Source organism: Panthera pardus, unplaced genomic scaffold (genome assembly GCF_024362965.1).
Source record: "Panthera pardus isolate Hobbes unplaced genomic scaffold, ASM2436296v1 HiC_scaffold_8, whole genome shotgun sequence".
NCBI classification, from domain to species: domain Eukaryota; kingdom Metazoa; phylum Chordata; class Mammalia; order Carnivora; family Felidae; genus Panthera; species Panthera pardus.
This window is the reverse complement of record NW_026527013.1, coordinates 116464445-116483435: the sequence shown is the minus strand read 5'-3', so window position 1 is coordinate 116483435 and position 18991 is coordinate 116464445. Positions and strand designations below refer to the sequence as shown.

The window sequence follows — 18991 nt, the reverse complement described above, 5'->3', positions numbered from 1 at the left end:
GTGGAATCAGTTGTCATGGCAATGGCTGCACCCCCACCCCCTACCCCCAACACACAGAGTTCATCGTTTGGGGTTCCCGTCATGGTTCTTTTCCTCTTCTCTTTCTTAAACAGCAACAGCCAACATGCTATTAAACAAACTATTAATATATCTGTAATGACTTTCTTTGCAGTTTTGAACTCGACTGCACTGGCTTCTGACTTCAATTAGTCGTGCCCCACAAGTAAAGCTAACTTTATGAAGAAGCTGGGGTTGGTTTGGTTTTAGTTTTAGTTACTGTTGGATCTAACAAATAATGAATACAGAGATTTGGGGGGGTTTCTATGAAAGCAACATGGGAATTGAGTTCTACAGCTACAAGTACCTTTATTTTCTGAGATGTTGATATTTCTCATTGTGTTGGTTGTAGTTGATGGCTTTAGTATAGTCATTTAAAAAATTTTTTTAAATGTTTATTTATTTTTGAGAGAGCGACAGAGTGTGAGCCGGGGAGGGGCAGAGAGAGAGGGAGACACAGTATCCCAAGCAGGCTCCAGGCTCTGGGCTGTCAGCCCAGAGCCCGATGATGTGGGGCTCAGACCCGCGAACTGTGAGATCACAACCTGAGCCGAATTCAGATGCTTAACCGACTGAGCCACCCAGGCACCTGAACATATTCACTTTTTTAAGCTTTTATTTAAATTCCAGTTAGTTAACAGACAGTGTAATATTGGTTTCAGGTATAGAATTTAGTGATTCATCACTTCCGTACAACACCAGGTGCTTATTAGTATACTCAGTTGTAAAGAACTTGGTGTTAATGAAAGGCACAGGAGATTATGTACTTAATAATTAACCAAACGTTTGATATAATATCTAGCTGATAGACAATTATGTAACATCCTTCTTCTAAAATTAGACTACGTGGGGGTGCCTGGGTGGCTCAGTCGGTTGAGCGTCCGACTTCAGCTCAGGTCATAGTCTCGCAGTTCATAAATTAGAGCCCCACGTCGGGCTCTGTGCGAACAAACAGCTCAGAGTCTGGAGCCTGCTTCGGATTCTGTCTCTCCCCGTCCCCTGCTCATGCTCTGCCCTCTGTCTCTCAAAAATAAATAAATGTTAAAAAATTTGTTTTTGGATTGGATGTAATTTTTTTTTTTTATTGTTGTTAACATGCCTGGGAAAATTGTACAGTTTATTTGAACTTAATGCGTCACATAAAAGGCTGGCCTGCTGAAGGCAAAACCAAACATGTCCGTCACCCTTAACTCAGGGCTGTGGATGAAGGTTCACCCCTGAAGAGCGGCAGGTGGCAGGTGCAACCCAGCTAGCTACTTGTAAGGGTGTCCCTGTGTCTGCCCTGGTCTGTCCCCTTCTCCACCGAAGACACGCTGCCATCTTAGAGATTGGTACTGTGCTGGGGGAAGGGATGGGGCAGTACCTCTGCAAAGCTGGCTTATGACATGCTTCCTCCAGAGTCTTTCCGGTCAGCTCCTCAGTTCTGTAGGTCGCAGAGTTGGGCAGTAGCGCGTATCGCCAGACCTGACTATTAAAGCACGCTCACTTCTGACAGCAAGGTTAAAGCCCTGGGGTCTAGCCTGAATTCAGTCTCTTGGCAGCTGCATGACTGCGCAAGTTATGTAACTTCTCAGAGACTCAGTTTCTTTTCTGATAGATGTCTGTGTGCTTAAGATTTGTTCACTTTACTGTGAAAAGTGAGATAATCCCCTCCCATCAAACGGTTGATTAAATGAGATCATGTTTATGGGAAACTCTTACTCTAGGATGTGGCCGTTAAGTAGTGTGGACACCACAGATGATTATCGTTTCAATTACTAGTATACTAATAGATGATACGGGAAATTCTGTTTGCCGTTACAGTTGTGTCACACAATGAAATAGTGTTTTGAGAAGATGTCTCCGAAACCTTTGGCAGAACAAATCCTCCACCCCATCCCCTCAAAAAACAAGAGATTTTTTTTAATTGTAGTAAAATGCACATAAAATCAATTTTTAACCATTTTTAAGTGTACAGTTTAGTGACATTTAGTAATTCGCAGTGTTGTGCAACTATCACCATTATCTAGTTCTAGTTAATCACCCTTAAAGGAAACCCCATAGTCATACGCTGTTTCCCGATTCCCCCAGCCCTCGGCAACCACTACTTGGCCTTCTGCCTCTAAGGATTTGCCCACGGTGGGTATTTCGTATAAGCAGAAACATATGTATATGGCCTTTTGTGTCTGGCTTCTTTCACTTAGCATAATGTTTTCAAGGTTCATCCATGTTATATCACGTATCACTACCTCATTCCTTTTAATTCCTGAGTAATATTCTGTTGTATGGATATATAGCCTTAGTCCATTCGGGCTGCTGTAACAAAATACTACAGACAGCAACAGAAATTTATTCCCCACAGTTCTGGAAGCTGGGAGCCCAAAACCTCTTCAGGTTGCAGACTTATTGTATCTGCTCGGGAGCTCTGTGTGGTCTCTTTGATAAGGGCATTGATTCCACCCATAAGAGCGGTGTCCTCAGGCCCTAGCTGCCCACCAACCACCTCCTAATGGCATCACATTGGGCTTAGGATTTTTAACATAGGAATTTGGTGGTGGGGTGGGGGTGGGGGGGACACAAAATTCAGACCATAGTGTATACCATAGGTAGTTTATTCATTCGTCACTTGATGGACGTTGTGTTGTTTCTGCCTTTGGCTATTGCCAATAGCATTGCTATGGACATTTTTGTACAAGTTTTTGTTTGAATACTTGTTTTCAGTTCTTTGGGGTATGTGCCTAGGAGTAGAACTGATGGATCAGATGATTGTGTTTAACTTAAAAAAAAAACTGCCAAACTGCTTCCAGCCGTGCTGTTGTGCCTCTTTATATTCCTACCAACAATGCCCGAGGGTTCCAATTTCCTCCAGCACTTGTTATTTTCCAGTTAAAAAATGATGCTTAGGTATCTCACAGTGGTTTGGGATGGTTTGTATATACTGATTTTGTGTGGGTCTGGACCCATGTTTTTCTTACTAGTGTTCGTAATTCTGTCATACCGCAAAGCTACATGATGAACCACCTATACATAATTGCCAATAAAAGATGGGTGTAAAACATCTTTTCCTTCACAGCTCCTGACATGGCTAAGCATGGCTCTGTAATCTGTAGTGTAGACAAACCACTTGTAGAGAATCAGTGGCTAATCATAGATGGTGTCTGATTCCTCTGACCTTTCTGTAATCCTTTTCTTTTGCTTTTAGAGATTTCCTCTGGGTCATCCAAAATGCTGTTAAAACATATTGGATAAGAACTGAGCCACCTGCCTGTGTGGGACTTCCATACTCTCCTGTATTGTCTTCGGATGGCATTTTGATTTTCATCGAGGCCAAGTGACCTGCTGTTCAGGATGAGTGATGAGAAGAACCTTGGGGTGTCTCAAAAACTGGTCTCACCTTCAAGGAGCACCAGTAGCTGCTCCTCCAAGCAGGGAAGTCGACAGGTAAAGTTTAACCAATGCAAATTTTAAGATGCAAATATATACCAAGAAATTTGCAGATTAAGATGTGTACATTTACTTGGGAACCTCTACTATTCAGTGTAATAGCATTTGCTTTCAGTCATACCTTAATTATATGAGAAGAGTAAATTTTAGGTAATTTTTAAAAATATTTGAGAGAGAGAGAGAGCGCTTGCATGCATAAGCAGGGGAGGAGCTGAGGGGGGGTGGTGGGAGAGAGATAATCCCAAGCAGGTTCCATACTGTAGGCTCAGAGCCTGATGCAGGGCTCAATCTCATGAACCATGGAATCGTGACCTGAGCCGAAATCAAGAGTCAGATGCTTAATCGACTGAGCCACCCAGGCGCCCCAAACTTCAGGTAATTTTAATAATGCAGCTCGAGTGCTCACCAGATGGGAAGGAACTGTATTTGGCTTTTTGCATTATTTCATCCAATCCTTGGAACTGCCCTCTGACACAGATATTAATATCTCTTTTTTTTCCATGAGGAAGCTGAGTCAGACCAACTGAGTTATTTGCCCAAGGATACACAGCTAGTAAATAGCAGAATAAGAAACCACAGCTCAGTCTGACTCCAGAGTCCACACTTTCCTTTGTACCCTACTAACCCAAACAAAAAAACCCCACAATCACTTTTCCAGTAAGCTTAATATCCTCTTGCCCTCTTCTTCCTTCCCTTTATAAGTCATTTACGACCGCTTCCAAGTGCAGATTGCCCTGCTGGTGACTTTGAGTCTCACCTGCTTTATTTCTCCATGGATGAGGGAATCGAATCCACAGAGCAGTGGTCAAAAGGTATTAAGTAGGAAGAAGCAAGAAGTGAAGCAAAGAACTGAATCATTAACTCCTAAATAACTGTCAGCTGTAATTCTATGTCGTTTCTTGGTTTTCTTTCTAATAAATCTGTTGGCAGAACTCGCGGGTTTTAGGTCAGGGGCGGTAAATGCAGATGAATCATTATAATTCTACCACCATAAGTTCAGTAGAGAGAGAAGTTGTGTCAAGATTGTGGCTTCACAATCAAAATGGTCTCTGAGCCTTTTCAGCATCTGCTGGCTGTGTTGGCATTATCTTTCCCTCATGGGAAGTGCTGGCCTAGGAATTGTCCCAGCGAGTTCTTGGTTCCAGATTTGGAAGCACCGATCAGGCGACCTCCCACGGCAGGCACGTCCGCACATTTATGACACATCATCACGGGTCTCTCCGTTGGAACGCTGCCTGGGCCATGGAGCTTGCCACCTCATGGTGCTGCTTCATGTCATCAGAATCTGTGATTGTAGACACATTAGATTTTGCCTGAGGCTGGACACTCACGGAGCCCTCCAAGATCTCCTGTGAGGGGTTTAGGAAGAAAAATTTTTTCAGCACAGTAATCACTTCTGTCTCTGATTAAAAAAAAAAAAAAAGACTAAAATTAGTCCTTGGCTAATGCATCATGACTCCTTTTGGAGTTCTAGTTTCGTAAGGGTGGCTGTATGCTCGCCCTCCTTGCCAGCTTTCCATGGGGGTGGAGGGGTAGGGGGGTGGTTCTCTCCCTGGCCAAAATTCTGATTGGGATTAGAGGTTGAATATGTGATCTTTCCCTCACCCTTTGCACCTAGTAGCATCTGTTGATATCTCCCTCTTGGATAAAAGGAGAAAGAACATGATTCATTTATTTATTTATTTTTAAAGCTCATTTATTTATTGAGAGAGAGAGAGAGAAGGAGCAGGGAGGGGCCGAGAGGGAGAGAGGAGAGAGAGAATCCCAAGCAGGCTCCATGCTGTCAGTGCAGAGCCCGACGCAGGGCTCAATCCCATGAATGTGAGATCATGACCTGAGCCAAAATCAAGAGTCTGATGCTTAACCGACTGAGCCACCCAGGTGCTCCAAGAACATGATTCATTTCAATGACCAGTGCTTATAACACCAGAGGAATTGGAACAGTGCAGTGACATCCTATGATTGAATACCACAGAAACTTCTTTTACTGTGTTATTTGAATTGATTAATTTTGGTTTTCAAAGGACTCTTTTGAGCTTATGCCATAAAGACTAAGAGGAGGGGCTCTCTCTCTCTCTCTCTCTCTCTCTCTCTCTCTCTCAAAATAAACAACAAAAAAGAAATTTAATGTGAGCAATGTTGAAATCTGATAATCTGTGCAACAACCTACTTGTTTTTATTTTTTTTATTTTTCCATTTTTTAATTTTTTAAATGTTTATTTATTTTTGAGAGAGAGAAACAGAGACACAGAGCATTAGCGGAGGAGGGGCAGAGAGAGAGAGGGAGACACAGAATCTGAAGCAGGCTCCAGGATCTGAAGCTGTCAGCACAGAGCTCAACATGGGGCTTGAACTCATGAACCATGAGATCATGACCTGAGCAGAGATCAGATGCTTAACTGACTGAGCCATCTAGGTGCCCCCAACCTACTTGTTTTTAAAGCCCCAGTTTAAAGTCAATATTAGCTAGTTCTGTTCTTTTCACTTCATGGGGGAGTGGTGCAGAAGTCTGATGTTGACTGTACTTGACCCTCTAAAAGGCTGGTTTTTGTCATGTGCTTTGGAATTATGGTTTAGAGTGTCATCTTGAGTTTGTCTCTCCATGTTCTTTCTCTGCTACTCACCCTGCCATATCTAGGGATCTGCTATTTCCTGCTTCTTACCTCTGGGGACCCCGGTTCAGAGCCAAGTGTTGTATTTGCAGTTTGGGGTTTCTGTTCCACGTTGATGATCGAATATCCAAGATCCACCAGCAGCCAGCACACATGGGCCAAGTCTGGTGGTGGTCTGCCTCCTGCCACCTCCCAGGATAAGGAGTTTTCAAGCCCCCTTTCATTGTGGTGTGGAGCTCTGCCTCCTTATTTGCTTATTTCCAGCAGTGAGGCTAGCTCAGATCCCAGCCTTTTCCTGTGGACATTTTTAGCCTCATTCACCCACAGAAAGAGGGCTCCTGGACACGTCTGTCTACAGTATCCTTTGCCTTTCTATTTTGTGTTTGAGCGACTGAGATGTTTAATCTTGTGTTGTTGTTTTTTTAAATCACACACACACACACACACACACACACACACACACACACACCCTACATGCTTGTAACTTTGTATATTTTTGCTGTTTGGAGCTAGGGTGGTAATCGGAGAGGGCCACTAACTGCAAACTTACAATACAGACCTGGCTGAAAAACTTGGTTGTCTTAAATTCTCCTTCGTCATCACCAGGTGACATGGAGAGTCTCTATACTCCAGCCACACTGGCTTTCTTTCGGTTCCTTGCATTGGCTTTACCCTTGTCCTTGTTTCTTGAAGTGAATTTGAACTTGTCCTTCCTGTCCCAGAGCCTCCTCATGTAAGATCTCAAGGAGCTAGTCCTTTATGTGTCTTTTATCTAAATGTCTGTTAGAAGAGCTTGCTTCCTTGAAGGACAGAATGATCGAGACCTGGGCGTTAATTGTGATTGGTGTCTTTGCTTTTACATGTGACCTAAGACAGAGTTTACAGCTTGGAACCATGAAAACCCAAGGAGAAGGGTTCTATCATCTTTTAACTTAAATACTAGGGCTTTTGATATTTTAAATGCGGTATGCCTCATTTTGTCAGTATGGAAACAACCTGCAAATACAATCTTACCCAGATAATTTGGGGAGGAAGGTATGTGCGGTGATTAGAACCTGAACTCCCAAGTCTGGGTTCCACCCATTCATTGGTTCTCTGACCTTAAACACTGAAACTTAAGCCTCCGTTTTCTCTTCAGTAAAATTGGAATAATAAGAGTTCTTTTTGCATAGGATTATTGTGAAGATTGAAACTAAAGCGTTTAGGGGCACCCAGGTGGCTCAGTCAGTTGAGCATCTGACTTTGGCTCAGGTCATGATCTCGTGATTCGTGGGTTCAAGCCCTGCGTCAGGCTCTGTGCTCATAGCTCAGAAACTAGAGTCTACTTTGGATTCTGTGTCTCCCTCTCTCTCTCTGCCTCTCTCTCCCCTGCTTGCCCTCTGTCTCTCAAAAATAAATAAACATTAAAAAATAAAAAACTAAAAAAAACTAAGGCATTTAATCCAGGGTCAGACTCAAACTAGGTGCTGAGTTAATATTAACGCTTATTTTTGTTATTATAGTTAACATTAACTTGAACTTCATTCTTATTTATAAAAAGATAAGTGCTCATAGCAAATAGATCTGCTTTTTGCCCCAGAAACTTGTACAGGTGTCATACGTGTGCCTACCCATGCCTCTTGAGTATACAAAAGCCCACAGAAGTATACGATGTACATATGAATATATATGCTTAAAATAAAAAGTGCCTTCCTTTATACACATTAACAAAATGCTTCTAGAGAAGAATGTAATAGAATATTTAACACAGGGGTGCATTTGATATCGTCAATACCTGGCATAATCCATACCTAAAACAAGTGAAAAGAGTTGGTGAATTCTTAACGCTATTATTCCATTCTACTGAGGCTTGTCCTTTCTGGGTGTAAATGCTTTTTGTCTCTTCCCATGCCAGCAACTGTCCATTGGTCATAGCTGCTTAGAGCATTGTGTTGAGAAGGATTCTACAGTTGAGTCTGAGTTCAGTGGGAGAGAGTGCCTTGCTTTTAGCTCTGGCTCCCATAGGCAGGGTGAACGGCAGCACAGGTGCCACATTGGTCACCCCCTAGTGACATTGGAGCATTGAAATCAAGTCATCTCTGCTATAGTCTCTGGATTCTGCTACTTGCAGGAACTTTAGGCAAGTGCAGTTTGCCTCCGTTCTTGTTGCATAAAATGGAGACAAAGCTCTCCTCCTGCTTCCTATGCAGGGTTGTTGTGAGAGAAAACAGAGTGTTTTTACTGACCAAAAAACTGTTGAAACTCTTGGGAGAAAGATCCTCTATAAATTTAAGCCACTCTTACAATCACAGATCATCTCCCTTTGAACCCAGGCCAGCTCCAGAGCCAGAATGGAAATGGTCTTGTTTCCAGAACCCTGATAGTCTGTGGAAGAAGTGGATGTCTTTGAAGAAGAGCAGAGCATCCTTCAGATATAGTGCCTTTCTTTACCTATATGCTAGGAACCTGTTCTCCTTGAGGAAGTCCCCGGCTGACTGTCGCACTCATACCCTATTTATACAGTGTTCTACGTCAGTCTTTGCTTTGGCATTCCTTCCCTGTCTCGGGCTTTGGTTCAGCTACCCCTTTAGCTAGACTGATCCATGGGAAACTGTTCTGTCCTTTTGAATTTTGTGATTTTTTTCTGGAAAAGAATCTTCATTTATTGCTGTAACACTTTAAAAATAACTTTTAGGGGCGCCTGGGTGGCTCAGTCGGTTAAGCGTCCGACTTCAGCTCAGGTCACGATCTCGCAGTCCGTGAGTTCGAGCCCCGCGTCAGGCTCTGGGCTGATGGCTCAGAGCCTGGAGCCTGCTTCCGATTCTGTGTCTCCCTCTCTCTCTGCCCCTCCCCCGTTCATGCTCTGTCTCTCTCTGTCTCAAAAATAAATAAATGTTAAAAAAAAAAAATTAAAAAAAAATAAAATAAAATAAAAATAACTTTTATAAAAATAATATATGCTCACTCTAGATCACTGCTGAGGCACATGCAATCTATGTTAAAGTGCAGTACTTTAATTCATTTACTTTTATTTATTAAAAAAATTTTTTTTAATGTTTAGTTATTTTCGAGAGAGAGAAAGACAGAGTGCAAGCAGGGGAGGGGGCAGAGAGAGAGGGAGACAAAGAATCTGAAGCAGGCTCCAGGCTTTGAGCTGTCAGCACAGAGCCTGACGTGGGGCTCAAACTCGTAGACTATGAGGTCATGACCTGTGCCCAAGTTGGACGCTTAACTGAGTGAGCCACCCAGGCGCCCCTAATTCATTTACTTTTAAATGGCTGCTGATAGATCACATAAACTGAAGCCTGAGAATGACTGTTGGTTGTGGAGGTCATTGGTGGCATTGTCTAGTGGGTGAGGTAGGTGTGAAAGGCGGATTAGAGCTCATTCATGACAGAAGAGGAACAGAGAAAGAGGGCACCCCAACTTTACCGGGCCTCCAGACGGGATTTGAGAGAGGCCTTCACACATGTTCTGTGTGGGAACCTTGAGCCTGACGAATGCCAGGCTACCTACCCACTGCCCTTTTCTCTCCCCACGTGGATAACCCTCTTTTGATTAATTCATTGGTTGAAAGAGTGTATAGTTTTCAGAGTCCTGGGTTTCTATTTACACATCTTTTTAGTTCTCACAGCACCCAGCACAAGGCTTTGCACATGGCAGATGCAAATTACTGAATGCCAGCAGCAAATATCCAACTGGGTAGCTTAGAATATATGGCCAGGTATACATGGGGAATGGGAGCAAAGGCCCACAAATTCCTGAGCTCCCCTCCTCCAGTGACATATTGTGAGGATCTTCAAAAATGAACAAAGGCTTCGGCATTGAGTTTCTTCTGCCAAACGATGAAATCCTTAAATGCTTTTTATACCCGTGGTCTCTGCACAAGCACTCTATTGGAAGGTATGGAACAGAAGCAAAGATTGTCTTTGTCGAAACTGACCTGTATTCCCACTCACTGGCTCTGCTTTTTGCTAGCTGGGTGACCTTGCCATGTTATATAAAACCTCTGAGTCTCCGTTCTTCAGCTGTGAAATTAGGATCACTGTGCTTACTTTGGAGAACTACATGAAATAATAAATATGAAATACCTAGGCTGGCACATGGTAGACATTAGGTAAGTGTGGATTAATGAATTGAATAAGCATGCAGTTGCTAGGTTGAAAGATGACTGTTTGCAAAGCTCTGTGGATATATTAAGTAGGTTAAGGGATACCTAAGTGGGAGAGAGAATTGCTATTTCCAAACTTGTAAAATATGAGTAATTTCCTCTTGTCTTTTTCCCACTGCCCCCTTACATTTCCTTCCTAGAACTTTCAAAATAACACATTTCAGGAGCCAGACTGAGCTAGATAAAGATGAATGAGTAAGTTTTGTCTTTATCGAAAGAGGTCCTACATGCCCAAGTTTTATTTCTTCGGCCAATATGTATTGAGAAGCTATTATTAAAAGACCCTGGGCAGGGATTTGTGAAGCTACAAAGGACAGGACAGCTGAATAGACCACTATAATTAAGAAATTGCGGGGCGCCTGGGTGGCTCAGTCGGTTAAGCGTCCGACTTCAGCTCAGGTCATGATCTTGCAGTTTGTGAGTTCGAGCCCCGCACCGGGCTCTGTGCTGACAGCTCGGAGCCTGGAGCCTGCTTCGGATTCTGTGTCTCCCTCTCTCTCTGCTCCTCCCCAACTTGTGCTCTGTCTCTCCCTCCATCAAAAATAAATTAAAAATGTAAAAAAAAAAAATTAAAAAGAAAAAAAAGAAATTGCCTCTGTTGGGAAGACTGCTTTGTAAAGAGAGCATGCTTCCTTTCTTCTTTATGTGTTGTTAGTATTTGCTGTATAATAAGCTGGAAATCAGAAAGTGAATCCTTTTAAAATACGTGGCAAGGGCTTCACTCATGATTCAAGGGGATTTGAAATGGAGAGAGCCATTACTAGGTAAGTCTCCATACAATTATGCAGTTTGCTCTTGCCACAGTCCTGCCCCTGGGCCAATCTGGGGTGGTGGTGTAGTTCTCCCAGGGTCACCCGGTGAGAGTTTATTTAGGCAGGCTATTAGATTATGTTGTACTTCAGGGAGCCCAGGCTGTCTGTGTTTGGTGCCAGAACCCATAAGACAGGGGACCGAATGGGAGAGGATATGCCAAGGGGTGAAAAGTGAGTTGAAGCTACAATGCTCAGGTGTTTATATTTTCAGCTGTCTGGGCATTGAAAATGCTTGGTCCTACTTCTTCCTTTTAAATAATCATGTCTTTAGAGACGCTGCAATTTGACAGCCGCCTTTTGTAAGTCTCAGCTGTATGAACACCACCAGGAGGGCCAGTCAAGGAGGAGGCATGTGACGATGTCATGATTGTGTCAGTTGTTCTGGGATGGTCACAAAAGGTGACAGGCAACAAGCATGAACTTGCTTGGGAGCTGGATGGCCTGAGTTTAAATCTTGGGCTGTCTATAAACAGTTTGACCTTGGACAAGTTACTTAATCCCTCTGTGCCTTGGTGTCTTATAAGACTGTGCAAACTGCTTCGTTAGAAGAAAAGCCTGCATTCAGTAGGTGGTGTGAGTGTCGGATACATTAACCATTCACCTTCCTTCCATAAGCAGGAGGCCCTGGAGCCCTCCAGCAATACCACATGGCGACTGCTTCCCTGCTTCCTCCTTTCAGCTATAAGGTGCAGTCAAATGGCTTGGCTGCTTCTGTCTGGGCTGCTCTGAGAGGAAGAGTATTAGCAAGGGACGTTAGAAATGACCAGTTATCTGTTAGCATTTTTACAGTTTGTACTATCCTTTCACACTATCCCTTGGAGTCTCAAAACAACCCAGCGAGATCCATATTATTTTCTACACTTTGGGAAAAAAAATATGGCTCAGAGACATTAACCGACTTGTTCATCACACCTCTCCTAAGTGGTAGGGGAGCAGGTAACCATGTATTTGGAGAAAACTGGATTTCTTTAGGTACTAGAAGCTTATAGCTTCTTTATAAGTTCATTCAAGTTCCAGGTGCCTTATGTACAAATGATTGCTGTTGAAACAAACCTCCATGAGCTAACATCTCTGTGAATGCAGGGATAAGAATAACATCCATGAGGGGCGCCTGGGTGGCGCAGTCGGTTAAGCGTCCGACTTCAGCCAGGTCACGATCTTGCGGTCTGTGAGTTCGAGCCCCGCGGCAGGCTCTGGGCTGATGGCTCGGAGCCTGGAGCCTGTTTCCGATTCTGTGTCTCCCTCTCTCTCTGCCCCTCCCCCGTTCATGCTCTGTCTCTCTCTGTCCCAAAAATAAATAAAAAAAGTTGAAAAAAAAATTAAAAAAAAAAAAAAAAAAGAATAACATCCATGAGGGAAGGGGCCTTAGGATCCCTGAGGTGTCTGTCTAGAGCTGTTTCTTTGTTTTTTGTGTTTCTGGTGGGCCCAACAGAGAAAAATAATTAGCTATATGTTTCTGTCTTAGTTTTCCAGGTTTTTGTTTTCTGGGCCTTTTATGTCTTACTGCCTACCTTTCGGTCATACCTAAACAAGTCACACTGGATGTGACACACTGAAAGTAGGGAGGGCAAAGATACAAGGCTCAATTCTCATTACATTTCCACTTGAAGTCTTGGAAGGAAAAAGCAAACAAACATTTGATTGAAGAAGAGAGAGGGGAAGACGTCAGCTAAAATGACATATTTGAGTTGTTGGGACCTCTTTGTTACTCTCCATGTCTGCAAACAGTAGATCGTCAGCTACATGCCACACTGAAGAGCAGGAGAAATTGAACTCTTGAAACCCTTCTGGAAGTTGCTGACCTGTTTGTGCTGTTATGCAATCCCAGGATGACAAGCTCAGCAAATATCTGCTGGCGGGTTTGAGAACCACTACTTTAGTAGAAACTACATGGGGTGCCTTAAGAAAGTCCATGTATTTATTTATGGTTGGCATCAGCCATAGTGCAGGATACATGGAAGCTGAGTTGAGAACGCAGCTTACTGCTATAGCTTCTAGGAGCTATACATGCAGATATGAACTGAACGGACTCAACAGCCCTTTCCTAGGAAGGAGAGAGTCTAAATCTACCTCAGTGATATGATGATATTAATATGCTAAAGGCCCAGAAATGACAGTATAAGAAGTAGGACAGAGGCAAAACAGAAGACTTCTCTAGATAATCTGACGTCCTCCTGAAGTCCTCCATATGCTGACTCCACGATCAAATGCAGTTGTGTCTTCCCTTTGCATCTGTACACAATCCCACAGCGCAACTAAAACCTCCTTCTCTCTGTTCCACGCCAGAGGAAGCACATCCCTGGCACAACTCTGGCTTAGCAGTTCCTACTGCCGGGTAGTGGGCTGAATGTTGTCCCCATCTCCTGAATGGTACGTCCAGCCTGTTTCTTGGAACTTGTGAATGTTGCCTTATTTGGCAAGAGAGTCTTGGCAGGTGTAATTAATTTAAGGATCTTGAGATGAGGAGATCATCCTGGATTATCCAGGTTGGCCCTAAATTCAATGACCAGTGTCCTTATATGAAGTACACAGAGGGAAAATACAGACACGGAGGAAATGGCGATGTGAACACAGAGTCAGAGATTGGAGTGATGTGGCTACAGGCCAGGGAATGCCAAAAGCCATGAGAAACTGGAAGAGGCAGGTCATGCTATTATGGGGTGCATGTTTGTGTCTCCCTGCTGGCCCATGCATATGTTGAAGCCTTGACCCTCAACATGATGCTATTGAGGGGTGGGCCTTCAGGAGGTAGTTAGGTGTAGACGAGGTCATGACGGTAGTGCCTTCCTGAAGGGATTAGTGCCCTTAAAGGAGAGGAAAGACACCAGAGCTCACTCTCACACACGACCACGCAAGCACACAGCCAGAGGGCAGTTGTCTACAAGCCAGAGAAAAGATTCTCACCAGGAATCAAATCTACCAGCACCTTGATCTTGGACTACCCAGCCTCTACTGAATCTGTGGTATTTTATCATACCAACCTTAGCTAATACAAATGCAATCTCCCCTGGGGCTCTAGAATCTCTGCTGATACCTCAATTTTGGACTTCTGGCTCTGGAACTGTGAGAGACTAAATTGCTTTTGTGCTAAGCCACCCGGTTGTTAAGGCAGCCTCAGAAACCCTGCTCCTCACTCTGTGTCCATTTTCCTTTGATTGCCAGCTCAAGCTCTCCGCCTAAGGTGGGTCTGGCTCGTGTGATTGTGCTCAAGAACTCCTACGGCGTATTTCTTGGAATCTCCCATTCAGCATTTTCAGGTTTTCAGCTTCGTGGTATCTTTTTATTTTTAATATATGCTAACTTCTTAAGGGCCAGCACTGGTTTTACATCTTTTAATCTCCAGTACCTGGTGCTAAGCTTCAGACCTTTGAGTAGAAGACTGCCCTATTAAATAGAAGGTCAGCGATAAACCAGAATATAACTCACTTAACAGCAAAATCTTTCCTTCCTTGAGTCATAAGGCTCTCCAGGATCTTATCCTGTCGCTAGGTTCTCGTTATGAGAACAGTTATTCTTCTACAGACTGAGGGAAAAAAATCACTGATGATTTGGATCAGAACAGGAAGAGTTTATTCTGGCGCCTACTCCTATGATTCTAAATTATATGTGCATTAGTTAGCCAAAATGTGTCTCTACTTTGATTGCAAATTTCAATTAGCTCTGAAAAAACAGTTTTGAGCACACTTGTCAGAGAAAACACTGTTATCAGCTAGCGCCACCCAGCAACGAGGTGGGTTTTCTTCAGGAGTTGTGTGCCCTGTAATTGAGGTGCAAAATGTTATGTCTGAATACAGTCTGTGATTCTCTTCAGACTCAGACACTCTACGATATGCCAAAGACACTATGATTTTTTTTAATGAAAAGGTATAAAATATAAAGTATTAAAATGATGCTGGAAGGTATTCAACTCCCCTCCTTTGTGCCTCTGGCCAAGTTCCATTCACCTAGCAATCTGTATGGGAGATTCTCCTGGTCGTCAGTCACGTGCACCTGCTCCTGTGTGATGAGTGAGCCCTGGGGCTCTTCCATGAGGCTGTCTGCCACAGAGGCAGGGAGGCAATTCTTAGAAAGGGGCGGTGGGCAGAGCACTAGGTTGGAGTTGGAAGACTGGTCCTGGTCCTCAGAAGTCCTTCACTCATTTTTGTGGCCCTATGCAAACCATTTATCTTAGATTCCTCGTCTCTAAAATGAAAGAGCTGGGTGGGTGACTTCCACATTCTCTTTCCAACTTGGAGGTTTAGAAGAACTGTTCCATGACTCTATGAGGGAACACAAATCGTTACTTCTGCACCCTGAAAAAAAAAAAAGCAAAAGAGACTCTTGAATCCCTTGAGTAGACAGAGTCTTTCTGTCCTCACTGGCTAACATGCGTGCCTATTCAGTGCAGGAACGTCCTGCCAGAGATAGACCGATTCTGCCAGAGGTAGCAGCGCTGGGTGTGAGGGGCCGGACTGGCAGGGCAGTAGGTGGCCTTGGATGGACTCTAATGTACTGTAGGTGATCTTATCCAGGGTGGACGTTGAACAGAGAGGTTCTGCGTGTGGTCTGCAGCCCACAAATGGGGTCTATCACTTAATAGTTTGTAATGTTGGGTAGACTGCTTTGGAGCTTCATTTTCTTAAAAAAAATTTTTTTTTAAAATATTTATTTATTTTTGAGATAGAAAGAGTGTGAATGGGGGAGGGCAGAGAGAGAGGGAGACCCAGAATCCAAAGAAGACTCCAGGCTTTGAGCTGTCCGCACAGAGCCCGATGTGGGACTTGAACTCACGAACCACAAGATCATGACCTGAGCCGAAGTCAGGTGCTTAACTGACTGAACCACCCAGGCGCCCCTTCATTTTCCTTATTTGTAAAATAAGAGTCATAATACCTCCATTATAAAGTCGTTGGGGGCACATAGAAGATTCTCAACAAGTAGTAGTTGTTATTTGTATTACTATCATCACTACTACAGTGACGATGAATCGCCTCACTCTTTTGGTGGGCTGCATGGCCAGAGCACAGTGACATTTATGGGTTGGGTGTCTCCATCTTTAATGGTCGCTGTAGCTCTCAAGAGGCCCTCATTGACAGAGCAGAGCATTACAGAGAAAAGAGTGCATAGAAGATGCTGGCCAGAGTCTTGAATGGCTTACATACAATTAGGGGGATATTTAACAGATATTAATAACCCACAAATCTACTTGAAGATCCTAAAAAACTACCAGTGTAATTGCAGCCATAACTGCTGAGTGCTCAACAGGGTAGAAATAATATTTATATATACATTAAAGGTTTTTATTAATACTATTTTAATTATAAATCCATCTGTGGTTAGCACAGGTGGATTTTTTCTCTTATTTGGACCTCAGGTGGAGTCAGCAACAGAGCTGACAGCTCACATGTTTTTTTTCTCCGCCTTGTCCATGTCATCTGCTGCCAGTGACCTTCCTTTTCTTTCCCTTACCTCCTGTGCTATCTCAAAAGTTCACCCCCAAGACTGAGTGCATATGCTCCATTATCTAAGAAATCAAGGCATCAGTGTTTTGTTCTGTGACTACCCAAGTAATTAAGACTTAACACATTTGGGAGACTGAAGTCATCTGGGTGTTCCTCACCTGCCCAGGTGTGGGTTGGTGAGGTGTGTGTCTGGGGGTGAAAGGAGAGGAAAGACATGGCCATTGGCAGGTCATGACTCTATTCCCCGCGTAGCCTTCTGAGTCTGAGTGGGCTCTTCCCTGCTCAGCCTTCCCTTTTTCTTCAGCCTTCTCACTTAGATCCTAAGATCAGGGATTATACCTGAGGTTACTAGTTAGAAGCGAATGCTACTGGTTTTTTATTTGCTTTTAGTAGGCTTTATCAGTCAATATTTTTATTTTATTTCATTTCTATTATATATTTATTATGGTAAGAACACTTAACAAGAGATCTACTATCTTAATAAGTTTTTACACGCACAAGACAATATTGTTAACTGTTGGCATAGTGTTGTACAGCCGATTTTCAGAACTTTCATTCTGAATAACTGAGGCTTCATACCCATTTTATATGACATGAGTTTGCAATACAAGATTTAGAAGGGATTTTATGGCTCATTTATTCTGACCTCCTTCCTGGTCTAGGAATCCTTCTGTAGTCCCTCTGCCAGCCTCTGATGGAGGTCTCCAGTGATTAGGGAACTGGATCTTTCATAGAGCCGCCCGTGTCACTTTTGTTATTGTTCATAGTGCTAATTATTAGATATTGGATGATCTGTCCTTGATGCAGAGGTGGGATCTGGGGCCTTATAGTTCTCACCCCATTAGTTCTGGTTTGGCCCTCATAGCCTATCAAGTGAAACCCCAATTCTTCAAGACAGCCTGGGCTCCTAGAGCGAGGCTACTCTAAGTGGCCTGTGGTCCAGCCGCAGGGGCCTCCACCTGTGCTGGTGTAGAAGCTCAGAACTCGCCCCAGACCTACTGACGTGACATCTGCATTTTGACAAGATCTTCAGTGATTGGTATGCACGTTACACTTTGAGAAGCACTGCATTAGATCATCCCACCCCCACTAATTCTTTAAAAAAAATTTTTTTTTAAATGTTTATTTATTTTTGAGAGCGAGCGAGAGAGAGAGAGAGAGCGAGCAAGCGAGAGCATGAGCAAGGAAAGGGCAGAGAGAGGGAGACACAGAATCCGAAGCAGGCTCCAGGCTCCAAGCTGTTAGCACAGAGCCCGTGCGGGGCTCGAACTCACAAACCGCAAGATCATGACCTGAGCTGAAGTCGGACACTTAACCGAATGAAGTTGGACCCTTAACCCAGGCACCCCTAATTTGTTCTTTTAATTGCTATTGTTACCAGGCTTGCTGGTGCTCAAAAAAAAATTTTTTTTTTAAATTTTTGTTTTTACATTTATTTATTTTTGAGAAACAGAGTGAGACAAAGTGTGAGTGGGGGAGGGGCAGAGAGAGGACACACAGAATCTGAAGTTGCTCAAAAAGTTTTAGTTGAGGAAGAAACAGTTGGACAAGAAGTAACAACCCCAACTCACAGCGATTGAAATATAAGTACAGAATTGATCTGGCATCAGTTAAAGCTGTCATTATATTAACTGGAAATCTATTGACAGGTATTTCCATACGTTCACAGTACAATCCTAAAAGATGATATTGATGATCCCAAGTCTTCACAAAATCAGAAATGCCCTTAGAGTCCTTAAAGACATGTGAAATTATGCTCCATATGATTTAATGCTGGGTACTGCTTTGTGAATTTTAAAAACCGGATAAGCAGATTAAATAAATAATCAGAACAGCCTACTTCCCAGTCATGCCAGATAGAGAGAGGCAGCCACCAAACTTCCTTCCGCAGCAGTCTTCAGCTGCAGGAAGAATGGAACTTTTAAGGCATTTTCTATTTCTGACATCACTACAAGGACAACGCAGAGAATCTAGCCCTTGAAAGTTTCAGAGGAGACGTACACTGTGGAGACAGCTGTGCTGTGGGGAGGGGTGGCGGGGGAGGGGGAGCGCTTTCAACTCACGCAGTCAGCAATATGGAAATGAACTGTGCCAGCGCGTGAGCATGGATGAATGCTTAGCTGCCTTTCCAGCCACAAAGCAGCTTTCTATATTTGGCACTTTTTTGACATTCAGTAAAAGAGACTGAATTTAATGCCGGACGACAGTGCCAGACTGTCTTCAGTTAAACTGAAGCAAAAACCTTAAGAAGCCGCTTCCCCCTCCCCCCCCCAGACCCTGTCACATTTCTCTACCTTGTATTCTTGGTGAGCTTTTAGCCTGACACCCCCAGGGCGGGAGATCGGCTCAGCTGTGTTGGGCTAAGTCAGCAGGACCTTGATCTTCGGGGGCCCAAGTCCACCCTGTGCTGCATTCAGCTCAAGGTACATATCCTACTCCTGGTCACCAGGTGTGCGGAGCACAAACAGCCACTTCAGGACACCTGGTCCCTTTAGT

General features: G+C 43.6%; 1 protein-coding gene across 5 annotated transcripts in view; it reads left to right on the top strand.

Moving 5' to 3' along the window:
* Nucleotides 1–18991, top strand: part of OSBPL3 (oxysterol binding protein like 3) — a 178365-nt gene that overhangs the window by 84046 nt on the left and 75328 nt on the right. For all 5 annotated transcript variants that reach the window (XM_019443630.2, XM_019443628.2, XM_019443629.2 and 2 more), the window contains one exon: nt 3239–3477. In XM_019443630.2, coding sequence (XP_019299175.2) covers nt 3385–3477 — 93 coding nt within the window. In that variant the 5' untranslated portion in view covers nt 3239–3384. The remainder of the gene's footprint in view (nt 1–3238; nt 3478–18991) is intronic.